At 39.9% G+C, this 19,852-nt stretch overlaps 1 protein-coding gene across 4 annotated transcripts in view; it reads right to left on the reverse strand.

The window, feature by feature from the left end:
• LOC101164003 (small conductance calcium-activated potassium channel protein 2) overlaps positions 1–19,852 on the reverse strand; it is an 88,482-nt gene that overhangs the window by 12,549 nt on the left and 56,081 nt on the right. Inside the window, exons 5-9 of one of the 4 annotated variants that reach the window (XM_023964961.1) lie at positions 18,348–18,356; positions 5,585–5,726; positions 5,316–5,426; positions 575–702; positions 175–183 (exon numbers count right to left, since the gene is read on the reverse strand). In XM_023964961.1, coding sequence (XP_023820729.1) covers positions 175–183; positions 575–702; positions 5,316–5,426; positions 5,585–5,726; positions 18,348–18,356 — 399 coding nt within the window. The remainder of the gene's footprint in view (positions 1–174; positions 184–574; positions 703–5,315; positions 5,427–5,584; positions 5,727–18,347; positions 18,357–19,852) is intronic. The other 3 variants (XM_023964962.1, XM_023964963.1, XM_023964964.1) reach the window with 3 other exon arrangements.

A 19,852-nucleotide genomic window follows, 5' to 3' on the forward strand; every position in this document is an offset into this window, starting at 1 on the left:
GAATGGGAGGGAAGAAAAAGGTAAATGGAACACTGAAGTAAAGAAAAGGAAAAACAAATCGGCATCCAGCAATTTTTTTTCATGCATGTGTCAAACGCAGACATGAAGAGAGGAGGAAGGAAGGAGGATGTGGAGGAGAAAATGGGAGAAGGATACATAGAAGACTCAACTTACTTCTGAGCTCTGCAGTGATAGAGCAAAACAAGGACAGAACACAGTACAAAGTTTTAACCCCACAACATTCACGAAACAAGTGAAACCATTACACTTCTCGCTGTTAAAGCGCAGAGTCAAAGGGGGCTGAGGGGGAGGGGAACGGGCAGGGAAACAGGAAACACCATTACAATACTTCAAAGACTGTGTGTGTATGGGTGTTAACATCTGTTAGAGCTCAGATATGGGGGAAGTATAATTAACTAGTTTCTAGGGGCAGAATCAAATGTATGGTGACACTGCACACCATCCGATTATTAGTTAAAAAAGCAGACTCAGTGTTCAGAAGTTGAAGTGTGGACTGGACTCTATAGATCAATGCTGAAGAGCCTTTAAGGTCAAATGAGATGACAGAACTTACTGGTGAATGGCTTGGAGAAACTTGCGCTGGTGTTTCCGGACCTTGGCGTGGTCTATTTTCTTGACCAGCTTGGTGTGTTTGTAAATGAGCCATGTTTCCCTGAGTACATTGGCAGCTGTGTTCTTCACCTGTAACATAGGGTTTAAAGCAGACCATATCATGACCGACTGACAAGTTATGTGCATCAAATAATGTGTTGCTGGATCGCGGTTCATGTTTCGCAGTCTCGCTGTTTTACAGATTCTTTTTCAGTGCAGGTTGCAATGCCACTTTTTTCTCTCTCTCTCATTGGCTCATTGACTGTATTGCGGATGCTGTCATGTTAGCGGCAGTTGACAATGATTGATCTAAGTCAAAGTTTCTATGGCAACAACTGTTGCCAATCATGAGTACGCTTGTTCATAGACCCCCTCTATTGAAAGCGGCTTGGGAGAATCTGTCAAGCAAATATTCAAGGTGGGGCCAAGGGCACCATATGCTTTTACTGAGGCATCTGATTGGTCAGTTTATAAATTGAAAATCTTACTATAAAGAAAATGTAGCAAGATGGGTTAGTCTGTCAAATACAATGACAGAACATTAGCTGTTTTATTTCTTAGTAGAAGTCTACGGGATTTTGGCTTCTTGGAGCCAGCAGGTACTTCCTGTTTGGAACGCTAGGGGGGTCATTGCTCTCTCTATAGCGCACTGTGCTTTGTGCCCTGATTGATTCTTGACCTCATCAATCAATCTCCTCTGTGCCGTGTCTGCTGCAGTGTTGCCAGATTGACCAGTTTTCCTGCCCAATTGGCCGTTCCTGATTTCAAATTTGTAAGCAAAAATATACAGGTGGACACACATTGGGCAGCTTTGTGGTCAGTTTGGCCCTCTTTTGTCAGGTTAGCTCTTTCGGTTTTTGTGGGCTATAGTGGTTTTTACATACCTTTTGGGCTGAAAACCGTGACTCTATGTAACAAAACACCAACATCCTGTACAGAATATGTTCAGCTTGCCAGAGTTGCATTAATCTTCTATTTCAAGCAGATTTTTGTTTTCATTCTTATTTTTGTACAAAGGATTGAACTTTTGAGAGTTTAAACAAGAGAGAAAAGTGTGAAAATGTTCATGTCTGTCTGAAATAATTGTATAAAGTGTGTAGTGAGGAGTTTTACAGACTAAAGCATCTATAATCCTACTTCATGAATTACAAATATTGCGGGATATTTATGGAATGTATCCCCTGCGATAAACAAAGGACCACTCTACTAAACATCTAAATGGTTTCCAATTGAAAAATTAAGGATGGGCTGAGAGACGTAAGTGTTCAGGATATCAAAAGCTATAGGATTCTATCTCATAGGTTTCTGTTGTCTGACAACAATGCATTGGAACCAGCGACATATGTACATATTGGTGTTTTTCTTCTATTTTGCTAACCAGAAAAAATAGTCCCTGCATATGGTGCAAGAGGTAAAACGTGTTTTCCATCTTCTCACACTAAATTGGTGATGCATTTTGGGTGTAACAAGCAATTATCACAATTGTGTTACATCTCCTTTATGTGTAAGTGTGAAATCTGTAAGCCTTAGCTCTTAGTAGATAAAAACAGACTTGTCGGGTTTGATGTCAGTGAAGTTTTACACGTAAGGTGAAGGTGTGCTCAATGATCATGTAATGAAGTAACATCTAATCAGTTGTTCCACAGGGTTTTATATTTTGACACATGTCCGATGGCAGTTCTCAAAATTTTTAAGTATGATTGTGAAGTCACTGATTTTTTATCACTTCACAACCCAGTGGGTTGGCATTTGTTGGTTTACTCATTGGCTGTAAAAGAGATCTGTACTGAAAAAATAGGAAGTACCCTCCGACTCCATTCATTCATCTTCTGCCCTTTAATCCCATTCGGGGTCACGGGGCTGCCAGAGCCTATCCCGGCCACTTGTGGGTGAAGGCAGGGGACCCCCCCTTGACAGTTCGCCAGTCTGTCGCAGGGCCGCAATCACACACCCATCCACACTCACATTCACACCTAGGGACAATTGACCTATGATGCATGATTTTGGACGGTGGGCGGAAGCCAGAGACCCCGAGGAAAACCTTCGCATGAGAACATGCAAACTCCACACACAAAGGTCCCATTGATATTTAGTTTCAGGTCCCCCAGCCGGGACTTGGACCGGGGGCCTTCATGCTGTGAGGCAAGAGCGCTAACCACTACGCCATCGTGCAGCCCCCACCGACTCCAAGAAGCCAAAATTCCAGAGACTTCTTTTGAGAAATAAACAGCTATAATATAATATATTATCTGTAGTGCAAGTTATTTAAATTATAAACCCTCCAGTCAGATGCTTCAACAAAAGAATGGTCTTGCGTTGAAAATTTGAAGCATTTGATTGACTAAAGTGGTAGATCCTCCTAAAATGGGAGGGCTGTCGACTTCCAGCATGCTCACTCCTGATTGGCAAGACTGGTTTGTTGACTAAGACAGATGGGGACCACTGCTAACTGACATTGTCTGGCTCAAAAAAGACAGCGTCCATATCGTGTAAAAATGATGATTGAATTGACTTTGTTTTGTTGGAACATAAAGTAAGTCGTTTTCTATGGGCGATGTCATACTTGCTCAGTTCAGTTTTCTTATACAGTCCATGGGTTTACTATGAGCCACTTTAATAAAGAAGGGCTTGCGATGGCTTCCATAACTGGATTATATGACTTTTTTTTGTTTATAAAATGACATTTATTGCCTATTGCCGTCTACCTTTAAAAGACTTTTGTCTGTCTTGTAAAACACCCTGCAATTTACTGTAAGTTTACTTGGGTTTATCTAGTAAGATATGTTACAACTTGGAGAACTGGATTAGTTTGATCTACTAAAGCAGCACTGATGATGGGTGTTTTTGTTCTACTTTTCATTTCTACAGTTTTTATTCTTCCTTTTATTCGCTTCCCTTCTTGGTTTACTCTCATCAGTTACACCTGCTTCTAATTACCTCTCTCCTCTGTGTGTAAAGTCTGCGCTGTCTCCTGCTGATGACAGCTTGCTTTGTTGTCATTCATAAGCAGTCAGACATTATTGCGGTGCGAGCCTCCCCGAGTTTTTGATTCTCAAGAGGGCCTTTTTCTTTTTTGACTCTTTGTTGGCGCTGTCTGATTTGACCACAACATAGCCTGGATATATAATTTCTGACAGCAGCTTCCACTTTGGTGTTCACATAATTCGGTTCTATATTTGTCAGGAACACAACCCAACATGGATTCCCCTGAATTCCAGTCTTTTCTCCCTATCGTTTTAATTTAGTAAAACCAATCCAACACCAGAATCGACTTCACCATACAGGAAAAACAATTGGAAGGCAGGAACCCACAATTGCAGCTCTTTTGTCTCATCAAAGACTGAAGGTTTGAGTGAACAGAGATCTAAATTAAGCTCTTCATCTTTTATTTCACACCTTTTATCATTTAGAGCAACATCTATTTTGAGCTGCAAGTCTCTCCCTTTCCATTTGTGGCCTTTGTGATTTCCTTCTAATATTAATGCATGTCACATCTCCAGGAAGATTTAATAGTAGAAGGAGGTAAAAAAAAAACCTCTCTTGTATTCTTATTCCAGGAAAAACTAGTTTGGATTGTACCATCAAGTTCTGACAAGTGTTTGCTGATAGAGTTTAGAATAAAGAACTTTAGTTTGAGGCTTTTAAAAAAGGTTGGGAAATCCTGTTATTGTTGGGAAATTATGACAGAATAGCGTTTGTCATTGTCCTGGTCATAAAAATTGACTATGAGATAGAAATTCTAAGCATGTTTAAAGTGTGATCAAGTTTTTCAACAGCTCTGATGGAAGCTGGATTCTTTTGGCTTACATTGGTTTCAACCATCTGTGATATTGCGCATGGAGAGAACACTTCATGGCATCATGTTAGAAAAAAGGTTAGACTCATCAATCAAGGAGATGGCACTGAAAAGCACAGGAAGGAATTTAAAATCCCACATGCAACAGGACACCCTTACACAACCTTCTTTTCTTGTGTCCCTTAGGCATTTTGGCATCCATTTTTAGAACATTTCCGCAGCTGAAGTGCTAAGACTACAGGTCAATCCCCATGGGATAAATCTCTCAATGCTAGTTCTCAAGGTTCATTAAACTCAACCTTTTTCCTTTAGACATCCTATGTGCTGAAGCGTTTGTCTGTTGGATAGATCTATCGTCTCTGGAATTCCTTTCGACGTATCTCATCTAAGGTGTCTTCTGGACATCATTAAATCTCCCTCCTAATTTCTTCATCTGCAACCTTGAACAGGTCCTGCCACTGATTGTTCTAAGAAAAGACTGTACTGGCTCTTGAATGAGGAGTAATATGCGTCTTCTGAAGACTATCATCCCTTCCAATTTTCGTTATTGTCGCCTTTGAGAAGACATTCAATGTTGGTATTTAAAGCAATTTACGTAATTATTGTGTATGAACTACGTAAAATACGAAAAAAATGCTTAATTCTCAACCGACCAAAAAATTTTAAGGACTCACAACAGAATTCACGCAAAGACCCATCAGTGGAGACCTTCGACGGATATCTATGCACATTGACCAAGGATAAACGCAAGAAACACTTATGAATTACGTATATCACGCATGTATCAAAAAAGAAAGACATTTCATACTTGGAAAATCTGCAAAATGTACGTAATGAGTGCGTGAACCTGCCCATAGGGAGAAACCAAAGGGTTTGGAAAGCTAGTCAGATCCGTCTGTTGACTCACTCGTTTGCAGAGTTGTGTGTCCATCATGAAGTTGTGGACATGCTTCTCAGCCTTGGTCAGCTCCAGCTTCCTGGCCACCACTGCGACGACCAGTGCAGTGCAACCAGCACCCTGTTGTACAAGCACAGTGACCAACACACAGCAACGTTTGGGTTCTCACCTTAAACAGAGCAGTGTTCAAACTACAGCATGAAAATAACATCAAAATGACGGCAAGGGAAAGGGAAACAGAAGACATCCCTTTAAGAATGAGACTGAGGGAACCCTACCATGATCCCTGTCAGCAGACAAACGCCTTTCCCACAGTACGTGTGTGGCACCATGTCCCCATACCCAATGGAGAGGAAGGTAATTGAGATGAGCCACATGGCTCCCAGGAAGTTACTGGTCACTTCCTGTTTGTCGTGATACCTGAAATGATAAAGATAAGCAGAGGTAGGAGGCACACTAAGAAAAGAAGAGACATTTTCTGGGACGTGTGCATGCTGATGAGTTTAGGTTGGTGTTGGTGGGAACCAAACAAGGGTGGTAGGTGGAGAAAATAAAAGATTATTGATTTCTTAAGAAGAAATCGTCAAGGTATAACCCATCTATTCTTAGATTTTCAGTCATTTCTATCTAAAAGGTTGTTTTGCTTTGGTCTTATTATGAATTTTATGAAATGACTTAATGGAAACTGGAAAATTTGATGTTTAGGAAAATAACTGGTGATGTGAATAGTGACTGGGATCATTCAAGTAATGGGTCTGAGGCACAATCAACAATATCTAGATGGAAATTGCAAATAGAATTAAAAAATATATTTAAAAAGTCAAAGAATCAGGTCATGTTTCTGCACATGACTGAATAAAGGGTCTGTGGGTCAAACGTGTTCTACATATTCCAACCCAACAGAAACAAAGCCCAACTGATACATTTCAATCAAAATACCGCCGATGCTTATTGCAGAGTTTATGCTGCTCCTTAAAAAAAAGTTTCGCAATAACAAGTCACCATTTCAAACAAGTTGCTTGCTGGAAACAGCTGACAACCATGCTTAAAATGTGAAGCCAAAGGCCGACAGACTGCATGGAGTAGCCTGAATTATACCAAAGCAAAGCCGGATGGAGGATGGCATCCTTTTGCACAAAGGCAAAAGTCCATTTGCAGAAGCAACTCTGCCTCGTCCACCCCCCAATTCCATCCCCCAACCAATGAGCTGTCTAGGAAGAGACATGAAGATGTACTTTGGATTTAAAGAACAAAGGTGCATTGAAAACATCTTGGTAGCATCAAGGGTGTCCAGCTCGATCCTTGGGGGCCAGCAACTCGTTTCATTTTCTAACGCTCTTTCTGCAACTTCAGGTGGACCAAGAATAAGAAGGTTGGCAGCCCTGAAGAACTAGAGGTGGACACCTTTGCAATTCATGTTCAGCTTAGCAGATCTGTTTTAGGGGAATCATCACTTTTAAGTGACTTTGAACAATCAAATCATCGTCAACAAGCATCATATCAGCCTCCATGAAAAACAAAAAAGCATACAAACTCCATGACGGAGGACTTTCAAATGGGAAAAGCCGACCTGGTGTGCTGGGAATGCTCTCTCCACTTTCTCCTCCAGGACAGTTCATGTTTTTTTTATTTTTTTCAAATCTTAATAAATAAGGAGTAGCACATTCATGCCTGAAACATTTCTTGAAACTCCTGATCGTGAAACTCATGTTCATGCCAATAATTCAATTATTAAAAAAATTACAACTCAGATTCTGACCAAAGTGTGGGGCGCTGTGTAAAAACAAATCCGGATAAAGTGGTCCTAAAGTTTAGAAAGCATAACCTTATAAAACATGGAAGACATGTCAGATGTTAAAAATAAGACAACTTAATTTTATTAAAAAATAATCTTTAAAATAAAGGTTAAATTATTCTTTTAAATGGTAAACTGAAATTCAGCTGTTCTTTTGGATGTGTTCAAACTATTTTACAAGAGGATTAGAGCCCTTCAACAGGTATACTTCTCAAATTTTCTCTGGACTAAAAGCAGGATTCTGATGGCACTGGAAAAAAACCCGCTGCATACTATCGTACCAAATGGAGGCCAACGGTTTTGAAAACCGAAATACAACAACTTAAAAGTAAAAGCTGAAAAACTGGTGTTAAACTAAAGACAAATTTAAAAAAAAAATAAAAAAAATAAAAACTTGTGCTTCTGTATGTCAAATATTACCTTTTATTTTTTTACAGCTTCAGATTTTCTTTATTTAGGTTTCAAACCTCAGATTTTAACTTTACATTTTTTTTTTTTAACTTTACATTTTTTTCTTTTTTCAGTTTCAAATCTGAAATTGTTTGGCCCCCTTCTGGAGGGCAGGGCTTAGATGAAGAACTAATCAGAATGGTGAGGGTGGGAGCTTCACACACAATGCATTCACTGAGCGGAAACTTGGACAATTACCGTACTACCAGAAACTTAAAACACTTACTATTTGATGGCGTCGGAGGGTCTGCCGAAAAACAGATGATGACTTTTTTGGGAAGAACAGCATACTGTTCACACGAAATGCCGCATTCAAATGTTTGATGGTTGAGGCAGGTTATTCAAAGATTTGGGCAGTTACGATTTCAAAATACAGTTTGAATTAGTTTTGAATGATGAATATGTGTCTATTGTGGCCACTTTTTTCACGACGACCACTTGAATAGTTTTTGTTTTAGTAGTAATCATCCAAATTTCCAATGTTGTGAATGCCTCAAGCCTAAAGCTCCCAACCTCATCATTCCTGTTAGTCCTTCATCTAAGCATCTAAAAGTGAAAATAACGATTTGAAAGGGGAAATTTGAGGTTTGAAACTTAAAAACAGAACATCTTAAACTGAAAAAATTTACATTTACTTTTTCAAAGTCTGTTTTTTGCTTTTTATTTATCTTACATTTAAAACCAGTTTTTCAGCTTTCCCTTTTTTTTCGGTTTTCAAAACTTTTTGTCCCGATTTGACACCATAATATACAAAGCAGGGACGGCTGTCAAACTTTTTGTGTTTTTTTTCCAAATGAAAGTTTCCGATGTACCACCAGAGATTCAAGCTGTTCGTTTAAGAACGAACTTCAAGCTGGTCGGATTCTGGTCTTCAGTTCAGAGGACGAAGATTCCTATCTAAACTTTCATATTTAGATTCCTCTGATCTTAGGTCAGGGTTCCTACAATGCTTCATTACAGATATAGCAGCATTGCTTGAGAGTCACTTAGCTTCTTCTCTACTTTAGGGGATTTTAAGCTTCATTTGTGAACTGAGTTCCCACATACATTTTGCGCATTTTCCACCTATATTTCAGTCTTTCATTATACATGCGTGATATACCTAATTCATAAGTGGAATTTGCGTTCGTCATTCATCATTATGCGTGATTTTTGCATGCATAAGCAAATTTGTGGCTTTTCCCATATGCCTAGTGGACTTTTCACACATGTACCACCGATGTATAACTTTTATATCGCACATAGAGCGCGCATATCACGCACATTAAAATTATGTAATCGACGCACAAATCACTACAGAATTGCACATAAATAGTGCAATAATCACGCACAGTTCTACGTTGTTCTACGTTGTTCTATGTTGATTAACGTGTTCTTTGGGTGGTTGATTCATGCTTCTTGCGTGGTTTTAACATGGTTCAGCTGTGATACATCTGTAAAATTGTCATGTGAAGACCACAACTTTCTCCCTTTTTCCACGTATATTCACATATGACCAATTTTCCCCCATGCAATATGCACAAAATGTACGTGGTGGCTGTGTAACATGGCATTTAGCCAACAGTGATTGAACCCCAGGATCAAGGATATCCAGTTAACGTTGGAAACCTCAAACTGGTAAAAAAAAAAAAAAAAAAACTGTTCATGAATCAAACTGGTCAAAAAAACTGTTCATGCATTAGTAAACTGTCTCATTTTTAATATTTGAGGTTTCCATGTTTTTTGTAGACAAAATTGATCTATACAGGAGGTTTATTTTGTTTTTAGTTGTACACAGACTCCCAACATGTCAGAACTGGAGTTGTAATTTGAGCATTTTGGTCTCACAGGAAGTTAGAAGTGTGTGATCGGTTGGCTTGAAGCTTTGTAAATGACATGCAGAGAAGCAGTCTGTGCAATCCCATGCAGGAATAAAAATATGTCTGCATCCTGCATGCTTCAGAGCCAGTATATTGAGAGCAAGGGTACGATGCTACAACCCAGTGTCCATTTATACGGAGAAGAATCAACACGGTGTCGCTAGGCAGAATGTGTGGGGACTGGACAGCTAAAAAGACAAATCTTTGTGTGCTTGACACTTTTTGACACCTCAGCACTGTTGCCTGACAGCTAACTAAATATCATCAAGAGACTTGTGTGTTGATTTTATGAATGCTTTTCTCAACAAGTGGATACATATGATAAAGGGAAAAACCTTTTCTGTGTCCTAAGACTGATTTTTCCTTCTTTGCCATTGGGTTTTATGCATTTCTGCGCCTTAACCATTTCACAGATATGTAAGAGAGTGGAAAACAACAGTAGAAGGAATTGCTCTCAATATACTGTGTTCAGTTTGGGAATAGCATGAAGAAGAGCTGGCACCACTTTCTCTCTATTCCAGGTCTGGATGTGTACAACGACAGGAGCTCCTTTTTCTTCCCCCGGTTACAGATGCAGAACATGTGGATCACTGCCTTTTTAATCCAATTATTTTATATTTGTTTTGTATGAAATAAAGTAACAATAAGAATACCTTTGAAGATTATCACAGAGTTGACTCTTCATTGAGCTGATCCAAAAAATGTGTGTTTCTAACAACCAGTGAACACTGAGCTTGGGATACAACCGACAGTCGTAAATATGAAGCAGCCACAGATTTTCTTTGGCGCATCCACACAACTTTATAAACTCTTACAAACTGTTATTATAAAGACAACAATCATCTATACCAAAACAAAAGTCCTGTAAAGAGTTGAAATCTTGATAAAGCGTTATGCCATAACTGATGAATAACGGTTAAAAATGCAAAAAATCTAATCAAAGGTCAGTGATACGTGAATTATTGGTTTGGGATATGACTAAAATGTAAATACGATTTATTAAAACTTGACCAAACTCTTCCTGTATCTCTTTTTTAAATAATGTATTTTTAGTACAAAAGGATGGTAGCTGAAGAAATTAAATTGAATATTTGTTTTGATGCCAAACTGGAATACGATTTTCAGATTTCTGTGGGTTTAGGTATGGGAGGAAAAAAAGTTAGAAAAATCGCAGCAGAACAGCTCTTCACTGTCCCATCATTGCCCCTACAACAAAAATGGGCATTAAAAAAAGGAAATCAAAGCTCTTTGTTGAATCTTTCCATTTTTGAAGTTCCTGGTCTATCAGCTGGTCTAACGTCTCATAGCAAGTGGAGATTGAAGTGGAGCTGCTAGACCCTAATGTTTGAAAATTACAAATCCGCATTTCTACTAAAACATCTCAAGCTCATTGTTTTACATGGAGGTCGAAGTGGAGCGACAAATATACTGTAGAAACTGTACTGAATGTGTTCCAAATGCACCAGTGGTCATTACCCAGAGGGGTAAGTAAGGGTGAAGTAGGTGAGACAAAGTACGGCGTATGGATTTTTCTTTTTTTTTCTTAACCACCCAGAATCCTGCACTCTAGCCTGTTACTGCCGTTCAAGTGAAAGTGCGCGCTCTCAGAGAGTCAAAGTAAAAACACGTTTTAAATTATTGATATTTGTCAAGTTTGGGGCTAACTCAGTGCATTTGTGTGTAGAAGTACCCTGCAATTAATTGTGTATGAATATTGATAAAATAATCCAGTATCAGACTAATTTCTTTCTTTACTCATCAGACTTCTTTTGTATTTTGGCTCTTCTCTTTGAAGATCATCTGTCTCCATCTCCTATCTTCACAATCCTCCTGGCTCACATCAGCCCCCTTGATCCTCCTCTCGACCTCTGTCCTGGTAGCTTCAACCTCAGTCTTTTTAGCTCTCAATCTGCTCCCTGCTTTCGTCTCCAAAACATCTAATATGATCTTTTCCTCTGATGGATTCATTCCTGATTTTACCCATCCTCGTCACTTGCTTTGCCTCCGGTCCCTTTCTCAGAGCCACACCTCTAAACCAACATGGCCGCCTCCACCACAGTCTTTACCCATTATGCAATCACAGTACATTTGAATGACTTAGTAAATCTTGCCCCTCACGCGTCTCATACATAAATTACTTTGGTGAATCCAAATGTGTAATAGAAAAAAAAATGAGGAAAGAAAAACTAATAAAGCTCAGCATGTGTTTTTCTTCTTAAACAGCAGCTGCTTTGCTTTCTATGTAAAGAAACTAAACAATCTGTGAACCAAGGCAACAGTGTTAACAGATTTAGCATCAATGTGCAGCTCCTTTGGTATGAGGTATGAAGTTTTCTGTCATGACGGTGTGTTTGCATTCACTGCATCAGAGTTTAGGGTTCCAGGATGCAGAAGAAACAACCTGACAAAGGCAGTGGGTGACCTTTTCTCTTAGAAACCCATCCACTCGTGCAGATTTTTTTTTTCACATAACAGCGATCTTAACATTGTTGTAGCACATTAGACCATACATGTGTCTGTCAGCTGGATAATTCTCCTTATAGTGGAGCCGGTTATTAAAATGATAAAATACACAACAAAATATCAACCTAACCGGCTCCTCTATTGGCACAAAGTATATAGATGCTTCTGTAGTATGGTATTTGTTAACCCTTGTGCTATCCTAGGCACGTTAACATTGGGAGTGGGATCATCTGGACCCCACACGACAGTGCGTTTACCCTTTTTCTTCAATGATTTGTGATCTTCACTGGTGTCTATGGATTACATGAAATCCTCTCCACCTTTATCCACCTTTGTTATGGTAGGGAGAACACGTCAATGGTCATTTTGACCCCATAGGATAGCACAAGAGTTAAAAGGGCCACAAAGGGTAGTTTGAGGCGATGATTTGACCTCTAAATTCCCCAAGTCAAATAAACAAATAAGTCAGACTAAGGGAAGTTCTGTCTCAAATCTTCAACTATAGGACCTGTTGAGAATGTTTTGGCAAGTGTTTGGGACCTCCAGCTGGAAGGTCTCTGGTTCAAGTCCTAGATGGATTAAACTTGGGTGGGAAATTAGTCTCAGCAGTGTTTGCCTTACCCTCGTTACTCCACCCTTGTGTGCAAGGCCCTTGATCCCAGTTGCTCCAGTGCTCTGGCTCACAGGGTCTATGGCCGTCATGGGCAACCCCCCCCGGCCCCAGGTAAAAATGCGAACAGAGCATCAGTGTTAAATTGAGTTTGCTCTCAAAACATTTCTCCACGGTATAAATGCATAAAAACAACAGTTCACGGCTGGATTGTGGTGATAAAGACATGCCTGATGGGTGTTAATATGTCTTCAGGTGTTATTTTTCAGTTGTTTTCCCTCTTAGAAATGATTTCCACATGTAAAAAACCACTGGAACATGTTTTAGGCTCATCAAATCTCTTTCCAAGTACTTAAAATAAACCAATGCTGCAAGTGCAGCAAAGGAAGACACATGCACGTCTCTTGAATCTGTAATTTGAAAATGATTAAAAAAAAGAAAACACACCAAATTGTTAATTTTATAGGGAAAAAATCTACATATTGCAGACTACAGAGCTGCTCTCTGAAGGAATGCACTAAACAAAGTTTACCATAAAACCACTGCTGATTAAGAACTCAGAGGTTTTTATTAAAAAAATCTGCTTCCATCTTTAGCTTTTATGGTTGTGCTCTAGTTTAGTAAACTTTGAGTGCTGAGGGGTCTCACAGAGACCCTTTATTTAAAATCAAAAATGGGGAGGGGTGGTCATTAAGGGTGTTTTGCAGCAGTTCTAATGCTGACTGGGTTTTTAAATAGATTCTCAACAGGATTTGCACAAATCTGCCTGTGACACTTTAGAGATTTAAAAAAACCCAAAAACTTTGACATGAAACATTTGACTGTCAGTGCACATGTAGCTAGAGATGCTACAGAAAAAACTTTGCCACTTTTCTCTACATGTGGCACATCTAACCTTTAAAATGCACCTTTAGAAAAAAAAACAGAAAAACAATCCCACTCCACCTCCACTTATACTCCACTCCATCCTTTCCTATTTTTTGTTTGTTTTTGGTTTGTGCCCACGGCACCAAAGCTGTGCTTTTTATCTCAACTTTCCTACATTTTAGGCTTTTACAAATGTCTTTTCATATTTTCTACTTTTTTAAGTCCAGTCAGTTCTTGCACTGTATTTGCAACTGTAAAACATTTATGATAATCCCTTCTGTCATTTTGAGGGATTTACTGCCTAAATAATGTAATGTGTGGAGTGTGGAGAAACGTGTGTTTTTTAAAACTCAACACTCAGCGCTGCTGTCTCAGGTACACCATAAAAACAGAAAATGATCTGCTTTATGTGAAGCTACTTAATTTCAGCAATCCACATATTGATGGTATTTGAATGTACACTCACCAGCCACTTTTATTAGGCACGCTTGCCCAAATGCAAATTTTTGATCAGCCAATCACATGGCAGCAACTCAATGCATGCATAGTCAAGACGACCTGCTGAAATTCAAACCGAGCATCAAAATAGGGAATAAAGGTGATTGAAGTGACTTTGATTGTGATTGTTGGTGCCAGACGAGCTGGTCTGAGTTTTCAGAAATTGCTGATCTACTGGGACTTTCACCCACAACCTCTCTAGGGTTAACAGAGAATGGTCCAAAAAGAGAAAATATCCAGTGAGCGGCAGAAATGGCTTCTTGATGCCAGGTCAGAGGAGAACAACCAGACTGGTTTCAGCAGAAATGCAACAGTAGTACAAATAACCACTGGTTACAACCAAGGTCTGCAGAAGAGCATCTCTGAACAAACAACATCTCCAACCTTGAGGCAGAAGACCAAACACCGGGTGTCACTCATGTTAGCTTAAAATAGGAAACTGAAGCAACAATTCACACAAGTTCACCAAAATTGGACTTTAGAAGATTGGAAAAACATTGTCTGGTCTGATGAGTCTCCATTTCTGCTGCCATATTCTTATAGTAGGGTAAGAATTTGGCATCAACAACATGAAAGCATGGATCCATCCTACCTTGTATCAATGGTTCAGGCTGCTGTTGGTAATGTCATGGTGTAGGGGATATTTTCTTGGCACACTTTGGGTTCATTAGTACCAGTTGAGCATGATTACAATGCCACAGCCTACTTGGGTCTTGTTGCTGACCATGTCCATCCCTCTATGACCATAGTGTACCAATCTTCTGATGCCTACTTGTCAAAAAGCTGGAATCATCTCAGACTGGTTTCTTGAACATGACAATGAGTTCACTGGACTCAAATGGCTTCCACAGTCACCCAATAGAACACCTTTGAGATGTGGTGAAACAGGAGATTGGCAACATGGATGTGCAGCCGACAAATCTGCATTAACAGCGTGATGCTATCATGACAATGTGAACTAAACTATGACGAAACTTTCCAGCACCTTGTTGAATCGATGCCACCAGGGAGTAAGGCAGTTCTGAAGGCAAAAGGGTTCAAACCTGGCACTAGCAAGGTGTACTGTTTAAAGTGGCCAGTGAGTGTATACTTTATGTGTATGCGGTTGCACATTTTGCGAGGAGCCATGGATTCTGAAAGCTATAAAAAGGTTTTAGAGCAAAATTAACTTCCTTTCTAGATGGGATCTATTTTAGGCAAGACCTGAATATTAAAACATCATGGCTTTAAACAGTTTAGTGTACTAACTTAGAATGCCATTCAGTTAATTCACCTTTACCCTGCTAAGCTTCCCAAATCAGGCATGGCCAAAGCCACCCAATTTTTTGAAAATCGTTGGCATGGTCTTGAATGTAGATGGTAGGAGGCAGTCAGTCAGGCGGGGATGACTGACTGACTTGTAATGAAATTTCCAATTTTTTTTCCCAACACGTACAAAATCAGGCGACAGCTGGGTGGCCACAGGGCAGCGGCAGCTGGATAAATGTCTCCGGACAGGGCCATCCATATCAAGTGCGGCCATCAGTTGACAGCACTTGGGGTATATAAAAAGCGGGCCATTATGCACCAGTGGTCATTAGCAACTCAGATTTTGAGTACACATTATAAACTTGTCAATTTAGAAATTTTTAGACAAAATGCCTGCCAAGAACCCCAGCAAGGGCAAGCCCCGCACCCAATAACACAAAGGTCCAAGCGGTCCAATCACAGCAGGAGTCTTCATCAAATGAAGAGTCTGAGCAGGCCTCGTGGCAGATGCAAGGGACGTGCATTCTTCACATGGTGAAGAGGAGCCTGATTTTGGGTACAAGATGGTCTTCTTCTTTGAAGATAGGCCCCATTTCTACAACCTTACCCACGCATGATTCCAGAACAAGTGGCCAGGATGGCCAGATTAAGGTCAGGTCATCACTGGGCCTCTGGCCCATCTCAACAGCCCACACTGCTGCCTTAAGATTTTTAACAATCGGACGGTGGCAGTGGGATGGCAGCACGGGGGCAAGGAGGTGGCTGGAGGGTGGCAGTCTGAAATTATCATCAGACGATTTTGGGGACTTTGGAGAACCTCCTATAAGCCAATAATGGTGCTGCTGGCTTATTGCCAACCCCTGTCACTGGACTGCCACCACATGACCTTCAAATGTGCCCAGGCGGCCACTGACCGGTGTCAAAAAATCATCCGTACGCCGTCAAATTCTAACTTCTTAAATCCTCTGGGGCCGCCATGGCCGTGTAAAAAAATGCAACTGCCACCTCCTGATTAAAAATGCTTCCACGCAGCCACCGGCCAAATTTGCTGAAAAACTTCCATTTAAGTTGCAGCACGGTGGCATTTTGAGATTTGTGGCCGTAGTCTTAGCAGTATCAGTCTGTTTTGTTTAGCATGTTGCAACCAAAGTTGGGAGTTGCAGGTATTTGGAATGCTCTGATGTGGCTAACGTGGCTAATATGACTAAACAAGTTTTGACTTACTATGAACACAGTTAATAAGGTCGTAATGACGGACTTATCTCGGTCTCTTTTGTCTTGCTTATTGCGGCTTATAAATTGTTGCGCCTTAAATAGACAAAAGTTCGAAAATAGACCATTTATCAATGGTACGACTTATAATCCTATAGTGCAGAAAATACGGCATTTGAAAATGCTACTCTTCACTTGTGAGGAATGCAGCACTTTTAAATAAACTTTGTATCCCCACTTTTTAATAAAAACTATGCACCAAGAAGTTGTCAGGACTGTTGTCAGGTTCAGGACTGAACCTCAAAGTGTACCATGAAGGCATCACAACAGTCTCAAACAATAGATTCTGAGACAAATTGTTGCACACAGCATTTTTTGGCTGTCAAGCTAAAGTTGAAGCTGCACTGGTGTGTGCTCCTCCGGTGAACATTACCAGCTGTGCAGATGTCAGAACCACACAGCGTTGACGTCTAATGAAAATTTAAGTGAAGACCAAACCCCCCACCCCATGAAAACCTTCTGTGTGATAAAAAAAAAAGAATTTTCTGTGGCAAAGACTTCCAAATCTGTTTTCGTGCTAAAATGAGATTAGCTGTTGTGTCGCTTCTTCTAAAAATGTGAGTTTTTTAAAAAATAAATAAATAACAGGCCAGAATAGCCAAAAATTTAAATAGCTGTTCGGTTATGAGAATGAGGATCCAGAAAGGCAGGCGAGCCATGCATGCACATTTTGTAACTACGCTTGTGCTATCTGCACATAAGAAAAAAAAAAGCAAAGGATGGGAAAAAGGAGGGAGATGATAAAGTGCAGAGCGTGTCATGTCATATGGGTGCAGCAGGAAATCTGCAAAGCATCAGTCAGGAGTTAAACAGAAAGAAGATGGAGCTTTTTGGGAATACAGGCAAAAAAAAGGCCTAGTTAATGAGCTTAGCTGAGGTAGGTTAGCTCTTATGATGAAAAGGGAGAGGAGGGGAGGACCATTAAGTCTCATCTCCATGCTTCTTCAAGCTCCAGTCTCTCTCTGCTCGACAGTACAAACACCTTTCAACCCCCCCATTCAGGCTTTTTCCAGGTGGGCTCCGTGCTGGTCCAATCTCACACTGTACCGCTCTCAGATTCAGTCAGGAGCGCGCTCAGTGTGACAAACTGCACTTCAGGAAACAAGCACCTCTATTTTTAATTTTTTCTTCAAAAGATGGAATTGAAGAGTAAACATGAAAACTTAAATGTTGTTTTGATGTTTACTAAAAGTGCTGTAGAGGTGTTCGGAGGGGGCAGCATGGATGAAACAAAGATGCGTGATTTAACAGTATGACATATACAAGTCCTGTGCTACAAAAGTCTTTTTAAAACAATGATTTTATCCACCTTTATCCAGAAAAAGCAGAAAACATGTCTGTACCATGACACCATCCACTCTGACCTGAGTGACCACCACCACTCACAAGATGATGCACCATTTCTCAGTTTTTCAGCAGAAATCAAAATCCTTTTGAGCACCAAAACGTCGTTCATTTGCAAAGGGGAGACACGTAATGAGATGTGCTAACACGAAGAGCAGAAAGCCTGTCGCTCCTCATCTGCAGCTAAGAGAACACATGGATCTATCATAATTACATAAAGAGGGTAGAATGAGAGAAAACAAGAACGGATTTGTCCTCTGACACATGAAGGAGACTTGAAGGAGTTTCTGTCTGCCTCCTCCACCGTGTCCTCCTGTCGGACACACAGCAGTCAGCGACGAGGCGCTTGCTTCAAAGTGCCGCTCGCACGACTCGCCTCTCTAAGCTACTTAAAATCTGTTTCCTGAGCACACGAAGGGTGCTGCTGTCTCGCCAAATGAAGCCATTACCTGATTCTGCTTCAGCTTACAGAGTTTGGAAAGGATTATCAGGTCATTTGCTAACCCCCCCCCCCAACACACACACCCCTTACCACCCAGCCACCCTCCTATCCCACTCAGTGCAGCAGTGGCGCCAGCTCAGTGAAAAAAAAAAGATTAGTTGGTTTTTTCCACGGCTGGAGAACGAGGACTCACATGGTATCCCTATGGAGCAGCATAGTGGGGAAATAGAAAGTACAACAAAACATTATACAAACACACACACACACATGCACACACACTCACTCACAGGCCCACATGTGCATGCTGGCATCCATTCGTAGTAACCCAAAGACTTTACACAGTTCTGCCCGTTGCAGAGTGAATTAACAAATAGCATGCATCGCTCACTGAAAGTGTGTGTCAGAACCTGCAATAGTGTGTTTGTGTGTAGTCAAACCCCTCTCTACTGTGTTATACTCAACTGACATTTAAATCTTCCACTAATGTCTGCATTTCTGAACTGAACTTACAACCAAGGTGCAGGGTTACACATGGAGAGCAGAATTAGGCTGAAAATGTATAGAAAAATTAATATTAAATATTGGAAGGGATGTTTTGTGTTTGCGGGGGGTTTACACCAGTGCTCAGGATATTTCTTTCATTTTTAGTTATTAGGGGAGTTAAGAAAGGTTTTAACACATTTATAGATGGAGCCACAGGGAATAAAGTTTTGATCATTTTAAGAAAAAACAATTATAAAGTTGATTAAGGTAATGCTGTTTTGGGAAATGTACATGGCCTTGAAGCAAATAGGTTTATGCAAACCAGGTCCCACCAAATGTGAAAGCAGACAAATGCATTATAGGAAGGATCATGTGTGGTCCCATAGTAAGGGTCTCTAAAGTTGAGCACAGCTCGACCTACTTTTTTAGATATCGCATGAGCGTCGAAAAAATGTAAACAGGAAACATGGCCAGAACAACCTCTCGCATTGAATTTGTGTCTTTTTTCTTTAAGGGTGGGTAAGTAAGTGAATTTTTTGTTTTTTAATAAATTTCTGAAAGGTATATAAATTGGCTTTTTTAGGCTATTTTTTTCTGTAGGAGTGTTACAGTTTAATGTCTTAACAATTTTAATATTTAAAAACTTTAACATGCCCATTTCTAGTATTTTGCATTTTCAATAGATTCTATTGGAAATGAATGAGCTCAGTTGGAATAAATAAATAAATACTAAATTAAAAAACAAATTACTATATTTCAAATACATAAATATGAGTTGAGTAAAATAAATATATGATTTTGATCAATGACATTTTTTTTATATGTATAAAATATAAATACATAAAAAATATAAAGAAATAAATAAGCTTGGAGGATGCTCCTCTTCACAGCTAGTGGGGCCACTCCAACTGTTTACAATGGTTTTGAATGGAATGGCATCTTGTTCAGGGTCAGTTCCTGCACTCCAGTGTTTACATGAAGTAGAACTTAACACTAAATGTCATCGCACCATCACGACACAGAGTAAGAAGTGCCGCAAACCGAGGTTATACCGATATTCCTAATTTTTTGTTTTTCTACTTTGTAACTTTTAAAGCTTTTGCCAGGATGATGAAAATAATGGGGCTGATCAGATTAGCTCCAGGTCAGTAGAAATCAATGTAAATCTATCCTTGGTGTGTTGAGATAGGTTGTGTGAAAAGCACAATAAAAATG

This window comes from Oryzias latipes, chromosome 17, assembly GCF_002234675.1.
Source record: "Oryzias latipes chromosome 17, ASM223467v1".
NCBI classification, from domain to species: Eukaryota; Metazoa; Chordata; class Actinopteri; order Beloniformes; family Adrianichthyidae; genus Oryzias; species Oryzias latipes.